Source organism: Centruroides vittatus, unplaced genomic scaffold (assembly GCF_030686945.1).
Source record: "Centruroides vittatus isolate TY-2023 unplaced genomic scaffold, ASM3068694v2 contig_134, whole genome shotgun sequence".
Classification (NCBI taxonomy): Eukaryota; Metazoa; Arthropoda; class Arachnida; order Scorpiones; family Buthidae; genus Centruroides; species Centruroides vittatus.
Window position 1 is genome coordinate 1,709,789 of NW_027120852.1, and position 18,364 is coordinate 1,728,152.

The 18,364-nt window shown below is 40.9% G+C and overlaps 2 protein-coding genes across 5 annotated transcripts in view; one reads left to right on the forward strand and one right to left on the reverse strand.

Annotated features, from left to right (window-relative positions):
* The window catches only part of LOC136990728 (serine incorporator 5-like), a 217,367-nt gene extending 214,988 nt beyond the window's left edge, over window positions 1-2,379 (forward strand). For all 3 annotated transcript variants that reach the window (XM_067289152.1, XM_067289151.1, XM_067289153.1), the window contains 3 exons: window positions 1,306-1,342; window positions 1,582-1,723; window positions 1,875-2,379. In XM_067289152.1, coding sequence (XP_067145253.1) covers window positions 1,306-1,342; window positions 1,582-1,723; window positions 1,875-2,010 — 315 coding nt within the window. In that variant the 3' untranslated portion in view covers window positions 2,011-2,379. The remainder of the gene's footprint in view (window positions 1-1,305; window positions 1,343-1,581; window positions 1,724-1,874) is intronic.
* A 6,749-nt stretch (window positions 2,380-9,128) lies between these two features.
* The window catches only part of ssp3 (short spindle 3), a 158,785-nt gene continuing 149,549 nt past the window's right edge, over window positions 9,129-18,364 (reverse strand). Inside the window, exons 23-28 of one of the 2 annotated variants that reach the window (XR_010883102.1) lie at window positions 14,095-14,332; window positions 13,880-14,029; window positions 12,425-12,616; window positions 9,789-9,840; window positions 9,416-9,580; window positions 9,129-9,337 (exon numbers count right to left, since the gene is read on the reverse strand). Coding sequence is in view for 1 of the 2 variants with exons in the window: in XM_067289124.1 (XP_067145225.1) it covers window positions 9,483-9,580; window positions 9,789-9,840; window positions 12,425-12,616; window positions 13,880-14,029; window positions 14,095-14,332 (730 nt within the window). In the remaining variant the exon portion in view is untranslated. Of the gene's footprint in view, window positions 9,581-9,788; window positions 9,841-12,424; window positions 12,617-13,879; window positions 14,030-14,094; window positions 14,333-18,364 lie in introns of both variants that reach the window. The other variant, XM_067289124.1, reaches the window with a different exon arrangement.

The window sequence follows — 18,364 nt, forward strand, 5'->3', positions numbered from 1 at the left end:
ATTCGATATCTTAGTTCGGACCGAGTCCGGATTTAGCGAAAATGCGTTACGCGCGCCTCGACCGGACGACCGGGTTAACTTAAAAATATCTAAATCTAGTCGTCGTGATTATTTTCGCGTGTCGTACTTCCGACTCCCGGACAACCCATCCGAAATCTCTCGAGAAGAAAATGCAATTATAATACGTATTGCTATAAAAACTATCGGCGAATTGGCAATGTTTTTCTTTTGTCTACGCGAAAGTACAGTAAACACAATCGAGTCTTACCATCGAACGGCGAGCCGTTACTTTAATAATACGGCCAGGTCTTTAATTTAGCGAAATAGTAGCGGGTAAGTCCGGCCTGGCTCGGGTAGAAAATAAGATCGAGATTATTACATTTTGTCCTACTTGTAACCCTTATATTATATTACAGTATTTGATGTATATAACTACAAAGATTATCTCGCGTAAGGGTTTATGACACCGAGTGTCCAATTTAACGCATTTTAAAATTCTTTAAATCGCGTACAGTAGAGGAGTAAAGAATTTTTAAAATGTGTCGGATTGGGCACGCGGTGTTACGTAAGATAACCTTTGTAGTTATAGAAGTCAAATATAACAAACATTACGACGAAAACCGTATAAAGAGTTTGGTTATTCCCACCTCCCGCGGTCGCGTTTATCGCCATACTCGAACGGTACGAAATGGCGCGTAGACACCGATCGAAAATACATCTTAAACTTTTCGGATACCGTATTATTTTCTAACGTTAAGTCTAAGAGACTGTGCCATTGGCTACCGAATATCAAACGGTAACCTGCCAACTAACGAAATATGGCGAAAAACGGACCAAATATTTAAACGTGGCATCCTGGTATTATGTAATTTTCCTATTCGAATGCCATTCGAATAGGAAAATTACACAATACGACGACTACTAAATATTGATCTACTATTAACATTTGAAAAGTGACCGTGTCGATTGCGGTGATCCGAGTCGCTAACCTTAATGTCCGAAAGACTTGTTTAATAAAAACGTCTTTGTAGAAATGCTAGAATAATTGCTCGTACGTGGTAACAGTGTTTAAATTTTGCAACAGATTGTATATAATATTAATAAAGGAAGGGGTGGAGGGAAGAAGACGCGTGCCGCGAAACCGAGTATAAAAATACTCCACGTAATTACGGAAAATCCGAAAAGTGTGGATAAAGTTTTATATTTGTAAGGTAAACAAATTTATTAGTGTGTATGTGTGTATGTATATATATATATAATGAAGTTGTTGTAATATACTTAATTGCCGTGAGTTTTTGATTTCAGAGAAGTCGTTCGGGCGGTTCCGGTCGTTCTTCCAAAGGTAATATTTTACATTTTTGCCGCGTTTAATATTTAAAAAGTGGGCCGGGAGGCGACGACGAGTACAAAGCGCGGCTCCGAAGGTAAACGCTTTCGGCCCTCGTTCACAGTAGCCGGGGGAAGGTAAAGTAATCGGCGGTACTTCCCGAGCAATACGTAAATCTGCCGAATTAACTTTGGTCCGGGAAAATAAACGCGCGGGTGCGGGCTTTTTAAAAGAGCTTTTTTTTTTGCATTTAGCCTGGCATAAAGTGGAAGAGGACGGAGGACAGAGGGTGATTCGAAACGAGGCGGGCAACGTGGTCTACGGCTATTCTTTCTTCCACATCATGTTCGGTCTGGCTTCCCTCTACATCATGATGCAGCTGACTCATTGGTTCCGGTCAGTATTTCTCCTCTCTTTTTACCTTCTCTCCCAACCTCTTTATTTACTCGGACGGATAAATTACCCGCTCGCGTCGTACGATTACATTTAAGGTCTCGGGCGCTTGCAGTTTCGGCCCCTTACTAATTTTCTGCGTCTTTTCCCGCAGCCCGGAAACGGCGCGCCTAGGAACTTTCGAGAGGAACTGGGCTTCCGTCTGGGTCAAGATGGCCTCCTCCTGGATCTGCGTGGCTCTCTACCTGTTTTCCCTGCTGCTGCCCGGGCCGCGGAACCCCGCCACCTGATTTGCGGCGTCCGCCCCGTATTTTAATCTCTTTGTACCGCGTTTACTCTATTTATATGTATACACACGCGGCGTTACGTATTTACTTACGCGTTCCGACGCAAATTTACGTCGGAATATTTTTTCCAATAAAAATATTTTCGTACGTTACGGACAGTCGGTGTCGGCCGCCCCAAAATTTTGGTCATAAAGCGTTTTTTACGTTTGCCCAAATTTGTGCCGCGACGGGCGAAGAATGCCGAATCTTCGTCGGGCTAATACTCTGGCCCATTTTTCGGCGCGTACCGGTGGCCGGGAGCCAACGATTACAGCTTTTAAAACTGAAAGTGTATTTGAAGAGGAGGTATTACAAATAAAAGTATTTCAGTAACTCGTGCCGATTGATCGGCAGGAAATTTCCTAAAATAAAAATTCGCTAGCGCGGCAGTTTTTACGTATGGTAAAAACCCGCCTTTTAAACGAGAAAATTAGAATTACGTCGTTTGAACCGCGGAAGAAAAGCTCCCGGCAGCTTCCGATTTCGTCTTCGAAGTAGAAGAATCGGCAAAAAGCACGTACCGGAGTCGATAAGTCCGCTAGGGGCGCTTCGAACGTTACCGTGAAAACGGTAGACGACGTTTAATCGTTGTCATTAGTAAACGCGCCGACCAACTTTGTTCCGGGTGCGATTCCCAATGCCCTAGTGAAAAAGACGATAAGGACAGTTATTTAAGGACGCCGGAAAATCGTTCCGCGTGAAGACGAGGAATTAGCCACGAAGGTTGGTATATACGACCGACTGTTAATAAAACGATCGCGCAATCGATGGACGTAGTGCAGATTGCACGCGATAGACGGGCATCGATTCCGGATGTCTTTCCGTCTAAATTTCCCAATTGTCCATTAACATTACAGTATCCCGAAAGCCACCGTATCCGTCGGTTGGTTGTCTCCGAGGCACAATTCACCCGTTGAATGAGGGAATAGCGACCCCCTGGGAACAAAAAAGTCAAAGGAACCGTACTCTTACGCGCGAGCCTTCACGAAATATAACCCTGTAAAGAATCGGCTACGTTATTTCCGGTCACGTGACACCGTGTCCGTACGGGGAACGTACCGTTCAAAGAAAGCGCGCGTACACTTTCCTTAGTTCCCCTTGCGCGACCCCGTCGTTCGAACCTCGAATTGTGTCAACACGGTAGTCGCGTGACCCGTGTGGTAATTTTCGGGGGCTTATATCTCGTGAAGGGTGGCGCATAGGGGTATGGTTCCCACCCCCTCATTCGACGGGTAAATCTTGCCGTCACCGAGAAGAAACGAGTCGATTCCCGATAGAATGTGTTTTACGGTAACGAATGCACGCGTTATGTTCTTTACATTTCAATTTTTTGTTTTTAAGGTACTAGGTCCATTTTTCCTAAATTTGTCGAAAGCTACAAACTTAGGAAAAATACCCGGTACTTTTAATGACGGCGAGGGAGGTACGATAACGCATACAACTCGCATCGACGTATATATTATTTACACGTAAAATAAAACCAAAAGATTAACAAAAATTTCGAGTTTGGCCTAGGTGTAGTAAGAAAAAGTCGTGGCACGATTTTTGTCTACTGTTTATTTTTTATTAGTTCTTAAAAATGTCTATCGGCGTTAATTAAGCAGTTTTTATTATCACCACGAACACTTTCGACATTTTAATGTTCCAAAGTGATGTTGTTCGCCCGAAAGACATCGATAAAAATGTCGAAAGTACAGTGGTGCCTCGTATAACGGACGCTGCGAACAACGGACTTTCCGGCATAATTGGCGACTGCTCCATGGGTGCGTTAGTGTTTTCCTAACATACTAAACAAACGTAACCGGAGACGTAGTAGCGGAGCTCTGCGTCTCCGCTACTACGGGAGTGCGCTGCTGTTTGTAGGCATTTATGAACGACGGTGAAAGAAAGATGGCAGCGCTCGCACTATCGATAGTATCGTGATGGAGGAATCTATAATTCCAAGATATGAGCTTTTAAAGGCAAAAGAAGGGTCCCAATTGTAAAATTTAACCATAAAATGGATTATTTGTTGAAAGAGCATTCAAAATAGCCACGAAAAAATTAGAATGCCGGCTACCATTCGAAAAAAATTCGTAAAGACACTTACATCACCGCGTGCACTAACTCGCGCTTTCACAATTTTTAAATTTTCATTCATAAAACCACATAATGGACCCGAAAACGAAACTATCTGAGCCACGGAAGACGCCGTGTCGCTTTCCACCGTAAACTACTGCTACGAGCGGCCGTTTTTGCCGTTCGACGGCGCGCACTCCCACCGGAATTTAGGAACGCATTCCGCAAGAATTTTTAAACGGATGTCACTCGCGCAGAGTTACGCGGAGGAATAAAAGAACGCACCCCATGTTCATTTTTTTTATGATACAGCACAGTTATTTTATGCTGCGGAACGAATTAGATGTTTTAACATGTATTTCTATGGGAAAATGCGTTTCGTATAACGGACGTGCACCTGGAACGGATTAAGTACAGTACGTTATATGAGGCACCACTGTACTTATTTATACGCCGACATAGTAGTAATTTATTGTTTTAATGGATATGTTGGCGTGGTGATCTAATCGTTTTTACACTTTTTAATATTTAATGCTTTACCGAAACTTTCTGTGGAAAAAATAAAAATTGTTATTTACATTTATGTAATATAAATTCCTAATACAGATTGTATTAAATCTAACAACTTTTATTGTGAAGTTTATGCAGAACCTAAAATTCTTTTAAACTTTTTCAAAATCGGAGTGAAAAATTGTATCATCGAAGCGAAGATGATGAAAACCTAGCAACGAGTTACATAACTCCCCACTTTTACTTTAAAAATAATTATTATTAATCAAAATAAATAAAGTTGTATGTGGCGCCATCTGTTATCGAGGTTTTGTTATAAAAATAAATAGTTATATATATATATATATATATATATAATTATTGTAAAGTAGCGAAAGACTTAATTTTGAGTGTAGAGACGAGTTTTTATAAAATAGCGTACACGCTATCAGTAAAATCATCAAGTCCGACCCCTGGCAAGATAAAACACGTGACCGACCACCTTCTCTTTCCGTCCCCTCGACCTAGGGCAACAAAAATTTAATAGAATCCACGACCCTTATGTACAAGCTACCGTGCCGAATCTCCTTTCTTTATCTTCACCCCGTCCCGACATACGAGTATTAAGCGAAATAGACACGTACGCATCCACGGATTTGTTTTGCCTTTTTTTGTCTCGCAACGTGATTTGCCAAAACTTCGGAGGTTCAATTCCTATACGTAATATCCGGGTAAGTAAAATCCGTGGTGTTTAAAACATAAATACCTAACGATTACACGATTGAAAATCGTATCGTAATTGTTCCCTCGCGGGACCTATTTACATCGAATCACTTTATGTAAAATGTCACGGCAATGCCACGAGTTATAAGTTTATTCCCCAACGGTAACGAATCGACCATTTTTTACCTCTTTTTAACACATTTTTGTCTTAACGTGTGAAGAACTGCGAGTTGGCAATTAACCAGAACGCGTACTTGTCCCACACGCTTAAAAATTTTATTGCAGTCTTCCAGTTAAAGAAGCGGTTGGGTTTTTCCACCCTTGCAAAGACCCCGTCTACGTGGCGTACGGTGACATTTGATGACACCATTCTATTGTTTATGAAAAGAGAGGAGTGACTTTTAAAATTAACTCAAGGTTTTCACAAGAAATTTATGGGTGTATAGGGAACTCAAGTGTATAGAAATTTGTAATAAGATACGTAATGCGTTTATAATAAAATATTAATTTTAATTAATTCGAAATACGTTAAAATATGAAAATAATCGCGCAATAGGTATTTATATTTTAGAAAATACGAGGGAAGCAGCGCTTTCGCAGCTAGAAGGGATGGTACGCCACTGCCATCTACGGGTAAATAACCAGATACTCGGAGTGTAATTTTTGAGATTAGCAATGCAAATTAAACTTTCGAATATGTAATGTGTAATTTGTTTTGTACACCGCATCCGTCACCAAACAACTCGATTTTTTGGATTTTCTTTACAAAAATTTGTTAGACTGGAAAACTGCCGAACCGTCTCTTCCGGCTTGGTTTTCACACCGAGCCGTAACGTCGAACGACGGCCCCCCCCAAAAGTCGCCGTATTCGACCCAAATTCCAGGGCAGGGAATTCCAGACCCATAGCAGTAGGGGCAAAGGTGGGTTTTCGTCGCACGGAAACAGTATTATCGTGCAATTGGTCGAATAGAAAAACCGTTTAGTGTTTGTTTACGTATTAGGTTACGTCCTACGTGGCAGCTTTCGGCGACCGCGCTTCCAAGCGGAGCGGACAGATTCGAGCAAATGTGCGCGTCCAAGTAACCGCGTTTAGCGTGTAGTGACCACCAGATGACGCTTCTACGCGCGCGTGCAGGAAGCAGCTACGAAGCAAGTTTGGTCGTCGCTTCCACTGCTCGCGCTTCCAAAGAAGAAAATGGCTAATTTTGTAGATAAATAAGAACAGAATGACGAATAAACTGTGTATATATGTTGTATGTGAGGGTTGATCAAAAACTAAGGTTACAAGGCCGATATTCCTGGAGTTTCGTTTGTTATAGAGAAATGAGAAGTGTGCGGTTGGCAACCGTGCAGTTTCGGCCACCCGCCATCTACAGCGCTAGTTGTAGGTGAACACAAATGACTACTTTGGAAAACTGGTCTCGCGAAGTCCGGTCAGTTATTCGATTCCTGTGGGCGAAACACGTAACCTCGGCCGAAATTCACTGGCAGCTGGTAGAGGTTTACGGAGACTGTAATGTCTCGTCAGCATGTCGCGGAATGGTGTCGGAAGTTTGCGGCCGGTAGAGAAAACGTCACCAACGAGGATCATCGACCACCCTTCCTACAGCCCGGACCTGGCTCAGAGACTCACCTGTTTCCGGAATTGAAGGAGAACCTAGCAGGACCACGATCGGCTTCGGACGAGGAAGTGAACTTCTCGACAACTTGGCCGAACACGCAAGGACAGGATTTTAACCGGGGGGAATTTTCAACCGATACGGAGATCGTCGAAAAATAACCTAATGTATGTACCATCAGTTGGCTGTATGAAATAAAACGTACACTTTCCACTGCAGGCTTTGTAACCTTACTCTTTCATCATTCCTCGTACTTTAATAATTTCTGATTTTGTATAAATGTAACGTTTTAAAAATAAAACTTTTCTAACTTATTATTCTATGAAGATTCTTTGTGTTTGTGGCGTATCTAGTTAGCGATAACATTTAACTTTCAAATTTACCGTTTTAATGCTCGTCGTATTTTCCATAATTCGACGGAGTCTTCTCGCCGCCATCTTGTAACAACACGCGTCCACTCTGGACAGAAGTCGCTCGCGAGCTGGAAGCGCGTACATACAACGATTCTTTCCGCCCGCGGCCGCCATGTAGGAAGTAGCATAAGGCATCGGCTTCCTCTCTCCGTCATTTTCGCTTTTACTACGCCTTTGCCCACACTTTATAGTAAAAACGAGTTGCACGTTTAAACTTCCCGATTATTGTCGTACGCCCGGAGAAACATCTTCCACGTTTGGCCGGGAGGGTATTTTCTAGGCGGTAGGTACTGTACATATAGAAAGTAAACGTAATAGATTAAAATATTACCGAAAAGTACGAAGTATTTAAGGGATACTTTTTATAATATAGAAATACGTCGGTTTATAAAACGACAGCGGTCTACCTTTTCTCCACAATAACGTCGCCGGGTACATTGAAAGCTTCGAATACGTTTGGTCCTTCCACCCTATCCTTTCCGTCTTCGGATGTCCATTGGCAAAATAGAATGAGGCCAGAAGCCGATCGGAAGTGTACCTCAACACGCTTTTACGTTATCTTCTGCCGGGTGTCGGAACAGTTATCGGATTAACGAATTCTTGCCTTTCGCAGTCCAGTTTTCTACGCTATTTTAGAGTTTTCCACTAGGTGGCGCCGCTTGTAGTTCAGGATAAGTAGAGTACCTAGATATCGGAGTAGCGACACACGAGTCATCGCCGCCATGTTCTGTCGACTGTCAACACGTAGACTATGGGTTTACATTAAGAAATGACGATTTTTTTAGTTTAATAAAGCATTTTTACGAATAAAATGTTTTATTAATTAAACTAAAAAAAATCGTCATTTCTTAATGTAAACCCATAGTCTACGTGTTGACAGTCGACAGAACATGGCGGCGATGACTCGTGTGTCGCTACTCCGATATCTAGGTACTCTAAGGATAAGGGTGTAGCAGTAAATAGTGTGTCTTCTGATTTTTTATACGTATTGTCGGGGGTAGATTTTACCTACGTGCACCGTTATGGCGGCACTTCCGGCCGCGACTGTTCGTGCTCCCGACGGACTCCTCCCAGAGGGGGGCCGCCGATTGTATAAAGTCACTAGTTATTGTGTGTTCGACGACTACCGTGAATTTTTAGTCTCCGCTTCCCCCGAGTTCAGATATATACTCAATGTTCCGAAATTCCATAGGGAGTAATCTATATAACTTCCCGGCGGCCCCTCTTGCACTAAAACTGCGTCGGTTATAAAACTGTTTCGTTCGAGTTTATGGTCGAGGCGGTAAAACCATGCACCGAATGTCGTATAACCCCGACACCACCCACCGTTAAGTCGGAGGGAGAGCGCATCTTTCTAGCGGATCAACCTCGTATTTTTCCGACTTCTTTGGGAAAGCGGCCGTTAACGCCAAAATACACTGGGAGATGCAAAAGGAAATATTTTTCTGTATTTTTTCGAGAGAAGAAACACGGTAGCGCGACAGAGAAGCGTTTCTTCCGGGTGTGGAAAAACGGAGAAACGTCATTTCCAAAACTGTTCGGAGGAAAACCGGGAAAACGTCCACGTTTTCTATCGAGCGGTGGCCGAAATACCGGCCTGTCCGTAAGTAATTGATCGATAAATAATGGCCGATAAATAACGCGGTGGTCCCTGGCGGAAAAGAGCCGAGACTCGGGACCAATTCGTTACGATCAAAGCGGCCAATTTGGCGCGAAAGTAAAACGAAACTTAGCCACGGCGACGGGCGCCAGAAGCGTTAAGGTGACGGTGGAACGAGGAAGATTCGACTTTATTTTATTTTACCAAAGTTATAAATAAAATATCGATTAATGCTTTACAACAATTACTTCCATCTCGGGACTGGCTAGTTTGATCCGTTCCGTCCGTATTAATTAATAGCAACCACGAAGTCGGGAGCTTTTTCGCGGTAAATAAGTCCGTTCGACGGTAATAATACATTAACGGGCCGAAGTAGAAATAGCGCTCGCTGGCCCCGCCGTTTTGTCCTTCCGTCCATCCTTTCCGCGGGTGGGGAAGAAAGTCTCTCGGTATTTAGGTATTTAACGGAAGTCGGCGGCCGCTGCCTATTAAAATACAAACGTGTAAAAGCCGAGCCGAAAGGGCGCCGCCGCTCACCGGGCGGAGAAGAAGCGTTTAGCGGCGGTCCAGTGACTCTTGGGAAATCGGGAGGAGAGTTTCCACCGGGGAGTTTCTTCGGCCTGGCCGCCCTCTGACGGAACAAAGAAAATACGTTAGTGTCCGCGGCTGGAAAAACCTTCCTCCGACGCGGGTCCGGACCCGGACAATTTAAATTTCTTTTGTCGGTTAACCGCCCGTCCTTCGGGAAGGGCGGGAACGAAAGGAGGGAGGCCGCGGGTCCGGGCCCTTCGAACGGAAACGGGAAGGGAAAGCGCGGTGGGTAAAGTAAGAGTCCTCACCTTTCTTCTCCGACGACGACAGACGCGCTCCGTGCAGGTCCAGCAGGTGGGCCTAGAAATACAAATATAAAAATGTCATACCACCGGGCTACGAAAACAGCCGTCCGTCCCGTTTACCCTCCGAGGCCAGGAAAAATTACAATATAATTTTGCTTTCTCCCGATCTCTGGCTTTACGTTATTTGGTTCCTTCGTATTCGGGCTGCAGTTTGAAAAAAATCGTAGACCCTCTTCAATCCGGACCGCGGAGTTTGGTAGACCCGAGCCTAAACCGGATACGCAATGCTTAGGGGGAGAAGTCCGATTACAGTAACTATATGCCAGGGGTGGCCAACTTTTGTGCACATAAGATCTACTTTTTATCGTAAAAATGTGTCGCGATCGACTTGTTATCATAGGCATAGTCTAAGTGGGGAGGGGGAAGTGTGAAATATACACTATGTTTATACACTGTTTCGGTACGAAGTGCACTCACTGCTTATGAGTCGAGTCATAACTGCATGCATACCAGTATAGTTGCGTTCGGTTACAAATATAATACATTAAGTCAAGACATCGCTAGCGATCGACCAAAATTGGCTTGGCGATCGACCGGTCGATCGCGATCGACTTGTTGGCCACCCCTGCTATATGCCAACAGTTTGATAGGCAACCGGCTAACGGGAAAAGTACGACGTAGGGGGCGAGCCACTACTAACTTAAGGTTTTAAATTAAATAAATTAAAAATTGCGGCCCGTACGGAAACGGTAACGTACGAAAAATCGTAAATTTATCGACGACGGCACAAAGCAAATAACGAAAAGTCTTCCGAGAACGGCCCGAAAGCCGATCTTCCTCCGCAAAGTTGGTTTACAAGAAAAACGCAATATAATTAAGAAAAGAGAGCGGCCGATTATTTCCGAAAATGCCTATTTTTAAAAGTGGAATTTCCAGGCGCCGCACAGTGGGTCGTCGGACGATTCTAGCGGGACTTAAGTACGTAGGCTAGCGAAATACATTTTTATTATTATTCTTCCGAAGCTCTTTGTTTGTATCGGCTTTGACCTCACTACAATCCAAACCCCGCCGGTAAACGTTGGTAATATTTTTCCAGTGACATTTATCTTCTCGAAAAAGTCGAATACATCCGTTAGTGATAAAAAGGATGTTCTGTCGTTAGTTCGAAGTTTGATATCGGTTTTATCTTCTGTAATAGTAGCGGCGGCAGCATCCGATGGCTTAAGAAAGGACGAACGGCTTTCTTTCCCTTCTTAATGCCGCGCTAGGACGGATAAATATTAACGCCTTCTTCTATAGCGCTTTGTCGCCACGTTACGTATTGCGACTCGGTTACCTCGGTCTAGGTAATTAAAGTCAGAGTTTCTTCGGAAGAATACCCACGGTCGATTACGCGCTTTTTCAATCTGGCGGCTGCTTTTGCAGATTGCCTATTACTTTTTACTACGTTAGCCGCGTCTTTTTCCAGATGATCTTAATTTCACCTCATTCGAGTTTCTCATTTTTGTTCTCGGTCCATTTTCCAAACGTCCCGTCATTCGTTTTTGCGGTGCGGCATTAGTTTACGGCAAATGGACATTTTCGATAATTATCCCACCATCGAGCCATACGTGATTTTTCGTCGACGAATGTTTGATATTTCGATTACGTCTCTTCCGTCTTTGACTTAGACCGGTGGAAAAAGAAATGATTCGAGTAACTCGATCGGATTTGTTCGTTTTATCTTTTTCTCTTAGTTCCCTCCCGCTAACTACGAGTCGACGCCCCGTCAAACAAAAAAATGGTTATACGTCAAAATCCGCCCGTTTCCGCCAACAAATATCTGTTAGACGTAACTAGGAAACCTTCGAAAATCCGGACAAAACGAAATTAAAATGTAGAAAGACAGAAAAAAAATGCGGAAGCTTTAAAGTTCTATTTGTTTAAAATAAAGTGTAAAAATCCCTCGGGTTTGCGATTATTTTCTATAAAATTTTACCATTGGCTATTATTAATAAAATATATGTATTAAAATACATACCTCGGCAATTACTATCCATCTTAATGCTTTATAAAAACGCTCAAAACGGCCAGCGAAACAACCGTTCGAAGCCGGTCCAAAAACGACACTAACGTTACGCTTCCGATAAGATATAAAGCCGATGCTTTTCGTCCGTTAGTCGACCGAGCCACGGTGCGTATTTTAAAAATAATTTATAGCAATCGACTGGCCGGAATGTCGTTCCTTAATTTATAAGCGTGTAAGTCATTTTCGGTTATGCATTTTTTGACTCGTCCTCCCAGTTCTTTACTACGACCCACCGTGCGCCGGGCGGATTAAAAAAAAACCCCAATTGCGGTAGACTTCGATCGGCCGTTATATTAAATCTTTCGCCTTTTTGCCGTCTCCCTAATCTTTAATTATTTCGTTTAAAAAAAGAATTTTCGTAAACTGAAAATTTTCCCGTAAGAAAAACGTTTAAATTCGAAAAGCGCGGTTACGGTTTTTCCTCCCGTCCTTATAATAATCCGGATCCGGTCGGGATAGGAAATCGCCCGGCTTTTAATCTTCGCCGAAATCAAAGCGAAGAAATACTAAATCGACCACCCGCGTCGGTCTAAATTAGTTTTACATTTAAAGAAAACTCGGAAGGACCCACCTCTACGTAATCGGACAGCAACTCCGGACTCATTTCCTGCTCCAGAATGGCCTTGTTGTGGGGGTTGTTGTGGCAGCAGGCGATCAGCGAAGGAAAGAGAACGTCGGTCAGTTCGGGATCGCTGAAGTACTGGAAGGGCAGAGAACACAGCTGCTGCAAGACGGTGGGTCGCTGTCCCGATTGAATCACCATCTGTAATGTTTGTTTGTTTGTTTGTTAAGTTACGGCAACGAAAACGTCGGGCGATCTGCCTAGGGGATTCCCGCCGGGAGGTCTTTTTAAGGGTAACCGCTCCCGATTCGGGCGCCAACCCACCACCGAATTCCCAATGTTCGGGGAACGGAACCGCTCGGCCACCGGCGGGCACTCGTCCGAAATAAAATTCCACTTTAGTCGCCTCTCCCGTATTGGCCTAACAAATAGCTTTGGCATTTATCGTAAATAATAAGACGGACGACTTACTCGCGAAAGTAAGATAACTTTTGGACAAAACTGTATTTTTTTCCCTATAAATTACACGGAGCAACCCGTATATCGCCTACGGTTTTTGTTTTGGCGGAAATTAACGGCGATCATCTTATATTTTAGTTTAATTTTTTGAAAAAAAAAAAAAAATAGAATGATAAACTTATTCGTTTCTGTACAAATTATAGAGAATGCCGAATATAAAAATAATATTTGGCACTGGCCAACCCCTCCGGTTCCGATAAACACCGATTGCGTACCTAGCGTTTATTTACACCACCGGCTTTTGTTCTTCCGAATAACATTTGAACGATTTTCCCTCGGAATACAAAAGCTCGAATTTATGCCAATTAGAACTTTTACCGCCGTTTTATTAATGGCGTATCGGAAGCGCGCGTCATTAACGCAGTCGTTAACCGAAACGTAAAAAACATTGGTACGAGTAAAAGTGGCGTGGACACCGCATCCCGGCGCCGAGCTTATCTTCGGCGAAGAAAAAAATGTCACCGTCGTCTAAATTGTCAAAGTTTTTACCCGGAGTAACTTTTTACATTTCCCACACTTTTGTTTGCATCTCAAAATTACAGAAAATATATTTTATTCGTCGTGATAAAATAATTAACAGAGTTAACACTTTCTCTGCACCCGTAACCTCTGGATACTATTAGACGAAGGAAAAACTAGCTAATTGAAATTGTTGTTATTATTTTTGCTTCTGTTTATTTAATTCTTCTATGACTAGGTGAAGTTTTTCCTTCTTTGGAAAATGTGCCGCCAGAGTAAAAAGATTGAGAAACTGGATTTTCTATTGATCAAACATTTATAAGCCGAATTACAATTTGGCTATAATTAAGCTAATTATGTAAATAATGCAATTTGACCTAATTATGCCCAAATATAATCCGGTTTATAGACGCTCGAGTGACATTTATTTTCGTCGCCGCATCAAACAAATAAATTGTACGAAATATCAAAAAATGTTTCGATTACCTGATTATCAAAATTAAGAACGGTGAAATAACCAACCAGCAATATTACTTCGTGTAGTAATTCCCGAATTGTCCAATGGGAACAATACCATAATAGATAACTGGCGATGTGACGGAGTTGCAGAGATAATCCTTCGTTTCCCAGAACGCACTGAAAATGTTTTTAATAAGTTTCTGAATATTAATATACGATATAAAAATTTTAAATAAATTTACCTGAACCATTTGCAAATCCATAAGAGCTAAATGGTTCAGCATGCATAACGAAGCTATGGTGATTTTTACGGTATGTTGAGGAAGTTCGGGAGGACGAGCGCTGCCTCTGGAAGGAGCTTCGCTGTGCAAGAGCATACCGTAGAGTAACGAAACCGTCCCGACCAGTTCCGTCACTCTGAACGTTGCCACTAATTGAGTCGTGTCTTCGGTCTTTTTTATCTCAAATATGTTATCGTATCTGTAAATAGTCACAAAGCAATAATAAGTTATGTCCAGATATGAGATAACAATTGTTGGAATATTGTGTTGACCCAAAAATTTTTGCATTTCTCTGCAGAAATTTCAAGTCGGATTCAATTAAGGCTGTTATGATATTTACACATCATCGCTAACATTTGATAGCGTAGTATGTTTATTTCGAGTTTCCTTTTATACATTTCATTTGGATAAAATCAAAAATAAATAAATACAGTAGAGAACCGAAAATCGGAATCAATTGGGGACTGGGGTTGTTCAGATTAGTAATTTGTTCCGATTACCGATTATGTACGAATAAATATATTAACCTGTCCGATGTTCAAATTTTTCTCCGTTGCGTGTCGCTTCGCGTTGAATTTTCGTCGATTTTAAGCCTAACGAAAATTTTTATAATACACTCGAACCTGTTTTTGTGCGGTCGATTTTTGTGCAATTTTTTATTTGTGCGGTTTGTTTTGTGTGATTTTTTGTGTGCGGTATATGAATTTCAATCAAATTGGTATACTGCACAAAAATAATTGCACAAAACACATTGCACGTATAAAAAATCGCACAAAAAAACACCGCACAAAAACAGGTTTGAGTGTAATAATCGAGGCTATCGTATCGTTAAAAATCATTTCTGCATTTTGTACAAACAAAATGAATATATTGAAGAATATAAAAACATGAAAATTATACTTTAGAAGTAAATTTAGTATCAAAAACGTTCGATTCGGCACGACACAGTCCGACTGAAAATCGTTCCGATTACCGGCGATTCCGACTAACGAGTCTCTACTGTATTGATAGAAAATATGCCGCAGAAATATAACGATCGTAGGACACTAAGTCTAATCTCGCACACATCGAGAATTCTGTGCGGAATAATCTATCGAAGGATAGAAAGAAAAGTAGAAGAAAACCTATCGGAAGACCAATTCGATTTCGGACGAAACAAAGTTACACCAGAAGCTACACCAAGCCTAAGGATGCTCGTCGAACAGCTTATTCGGGTAAAACGGCAGGCACTCGTGGCGTTTATAGACACGGAGAAGGCCTTTGACAACGTGGACTGGAAAATAATGTTCGCATCACCGAGGAACCCGGAGGTAGACTACGGGGATGTGTGAATACTATACCAGCTATACAAGAATCAAACTGTGGTTATAGGAAGAGAAGAAGCCAATATAATGAAAGGAGTGAGACAAGGTTGTGGACTATCACCACTATTGTTGGCTGTCTACATAGAAGAGGCAATGAAAGAATTCTACGCTACTAATACAAAAGGTATAAAAGTGAACGGAAAGTTGTACGGCACAATAAGAGTTGCCGATGACATTGGAAGGTGTAGACTATCTACAAATAGCTCTTGAAAATTTAAACGAACAATTTAAAAGATGATGTGGGATGAGAATAAATAGGAAAAAAAACGAAGATAATGAGATGCTTAAAAAAGGAACAAGGAGGAATAAACGTCTATTTGGACGATGAAAAAATAGTTCGTGACGCCGTTATGGATCTTCACGAAGAAATGAATGACCCAGTTGCCGCACAGAGGCCTTGTCCCTGATTCAGATCATGGAGCAATTTGAGATTATAGTAACAATAGTGGCTTGGTATGATATATTGTTTCAAGTAAACATTGTAAGCAAGGCTATGCAGTCTGAAACTACGGATTTACCAAACGCTACACAATTGCTGAAGAACTGCTATGAATTTGTAAAAGAGTACCGGCGTTATTTGTCTGCCGTGATAACAGCTAGGGAAATTGTTTTTCAGGCTGGGATAAATCTTATTTTTAAGCCAGTCCAATCCCGAAGAAAGAAGAAATTATTTAACTCTCCATTTACCGTCATTATCGTTTCTCATCCATTGTATTACTAATAGTATTACTATACTAATCTTTCGGAAATCTGAGTTATTAATAATGTGAAAAATGCACGTTATCAGTTTAGTCTCTACGGGGGGTGCCACAATGAGATCTCGCACCACCTGAAAACCTGGCTAGGGCCGCCACTGCGCTTAAGCACTGATCCCTCAGTGTAAAGGGCCAACAAAGATTGAGTTATCATCATAAATTTCTAATACTTTCTCATTATAATATATTTCATGTGTAGATATAATGGGCTTTATAATAGTCCATACTTTTTTATTTATACCAAATAACGTTTCTGCCTATTGTTTAGTGCTAGAGATAGGCCTATTCTTATTATAACTTTCAGCATGTCCAAAAGTTTTGGTCAGGATTCGCCTGTCTAGAACTATTCAATTTAAATAGAATACAACTTAAATCCAGTAAATATTAAAAATTAATGGTATTATTTTTTAATATTTACTGGAACAAACACTATTACAACTAATTTCTATGTTGAAACAATAAAAAAAAGACATGGTTGTACTCCAAACTTCATTGTTCCAGTTTTTGTATATGTTATGGACAAAGTGATTAATACAGACATTATGAATAATGACCAACAAAATCAGCCATTGTAATAAATTTCAATAATTTATCAAATTGACCGGTCATTATGAATACTGCTATCACCTAGTCGGGCAAAGTGATAATAATAAGTTGAGGAGTGATCATCCGACATACACTAGCCAATCAGCACTCGCATCTGAGTTGCACGTGCGTATTGCATTTAGTACCGAATTTGACGGCGGTTGCGACTGTTTGCGCTATCGACGGATTTCTCCCGGAGGGGAGCCGCCGGCAGGCCGCCGATTGTTTAACGTCACTAGTTATTTATTCACGGTAGTTCTTGAACACACGTATCAATAACTAGTATGTATCAATATCTAGTAGTGTTAAACAATCGGCGGCCTACCGGCAGCTCCCCTCCGGGAAGGACTGTCAAGAGCACAAACAGTCGCAACCACCACCAAGATGGTGCACATAGGTAAAATTTTGCCATTTAATTAATATAGTTAATAGTACTTAGTTTTAAAAGATTACATGTTCTTTTTAAAATACTTTGAAATAATTCACAAAAAATAAATATTTCTAAATGAAATAAGTGGAGGTTTTTTTTAATCAAATTTTAAATTTGCTACTAAACACGATACGCACACGCAACTGAGTGCCGATTAAATAGCGTATGTTGGATGATCATTCCTCAACTTATTATTATCAGTTTGCCTGACTAGGTGATAGCAGTATTCATAATGACCGGCCAATTTGATAAATTAATCAATATTTATTACACTGCCCGCCCTTTTTGGTCATTATTCATAATGCCCGATTAATCACTTTGTCTTTAACATATACACATAGTCCCAACTTGAAAAATAATTTTGCATTCCAAAAACCTATTGATTTATGTCTGGTAAGAAAAATGGAATAATTTATTATAAGCTTTTAAAACATACAAAGAAAAAAAATTTGATGTCCACTGTCATCAATCAGATCAAGTAAATAAATGCCAAAATGTCATTAACCAAAAGAGAATTGTTTTTCACCAAGACAGTGCATGCCCTCGTGTCAGTTTTATGTCCAAACAACCAAAAGTCAAATTGGGAAATTTTAGATCACTCACCATATTTGGCCAACTTATGACCATTCGATTTTCATTTATTGGGATCATTACAAAATCATTTAAAAATTTTGAAAAAATGAAATATGATATAAAATCAATTTTTTCAGTCAAAATCAGATTTTGCAGGAAATTTCTGAGAATGTAGTGAGAAGGTAACTGCAAATAATGGAAATTACACCATTTACTGAAAAAATATATTTTATTTCAAAAAATATAAAAACTTTCTGTTTGACCAAATAAATAAAACTAAAATCTATTTATAGCAATATCTGAAACCAAAATTAAATGCAACCATGGAAGCACAAATGAACAAAAGTCTTGCAATGGAAAATTAACTACAAATTATATTTATATATTTGCCACAATACAAATAAGGTGAAGCAAGTGCATAAAGCAAGTGATATAAGCTATTAATATAAGCCAAATACAAGACTCAATATAGTAATCATCTAAAAAATATAATCTGAAATTTGTAATAGATAATCCAAACGAAA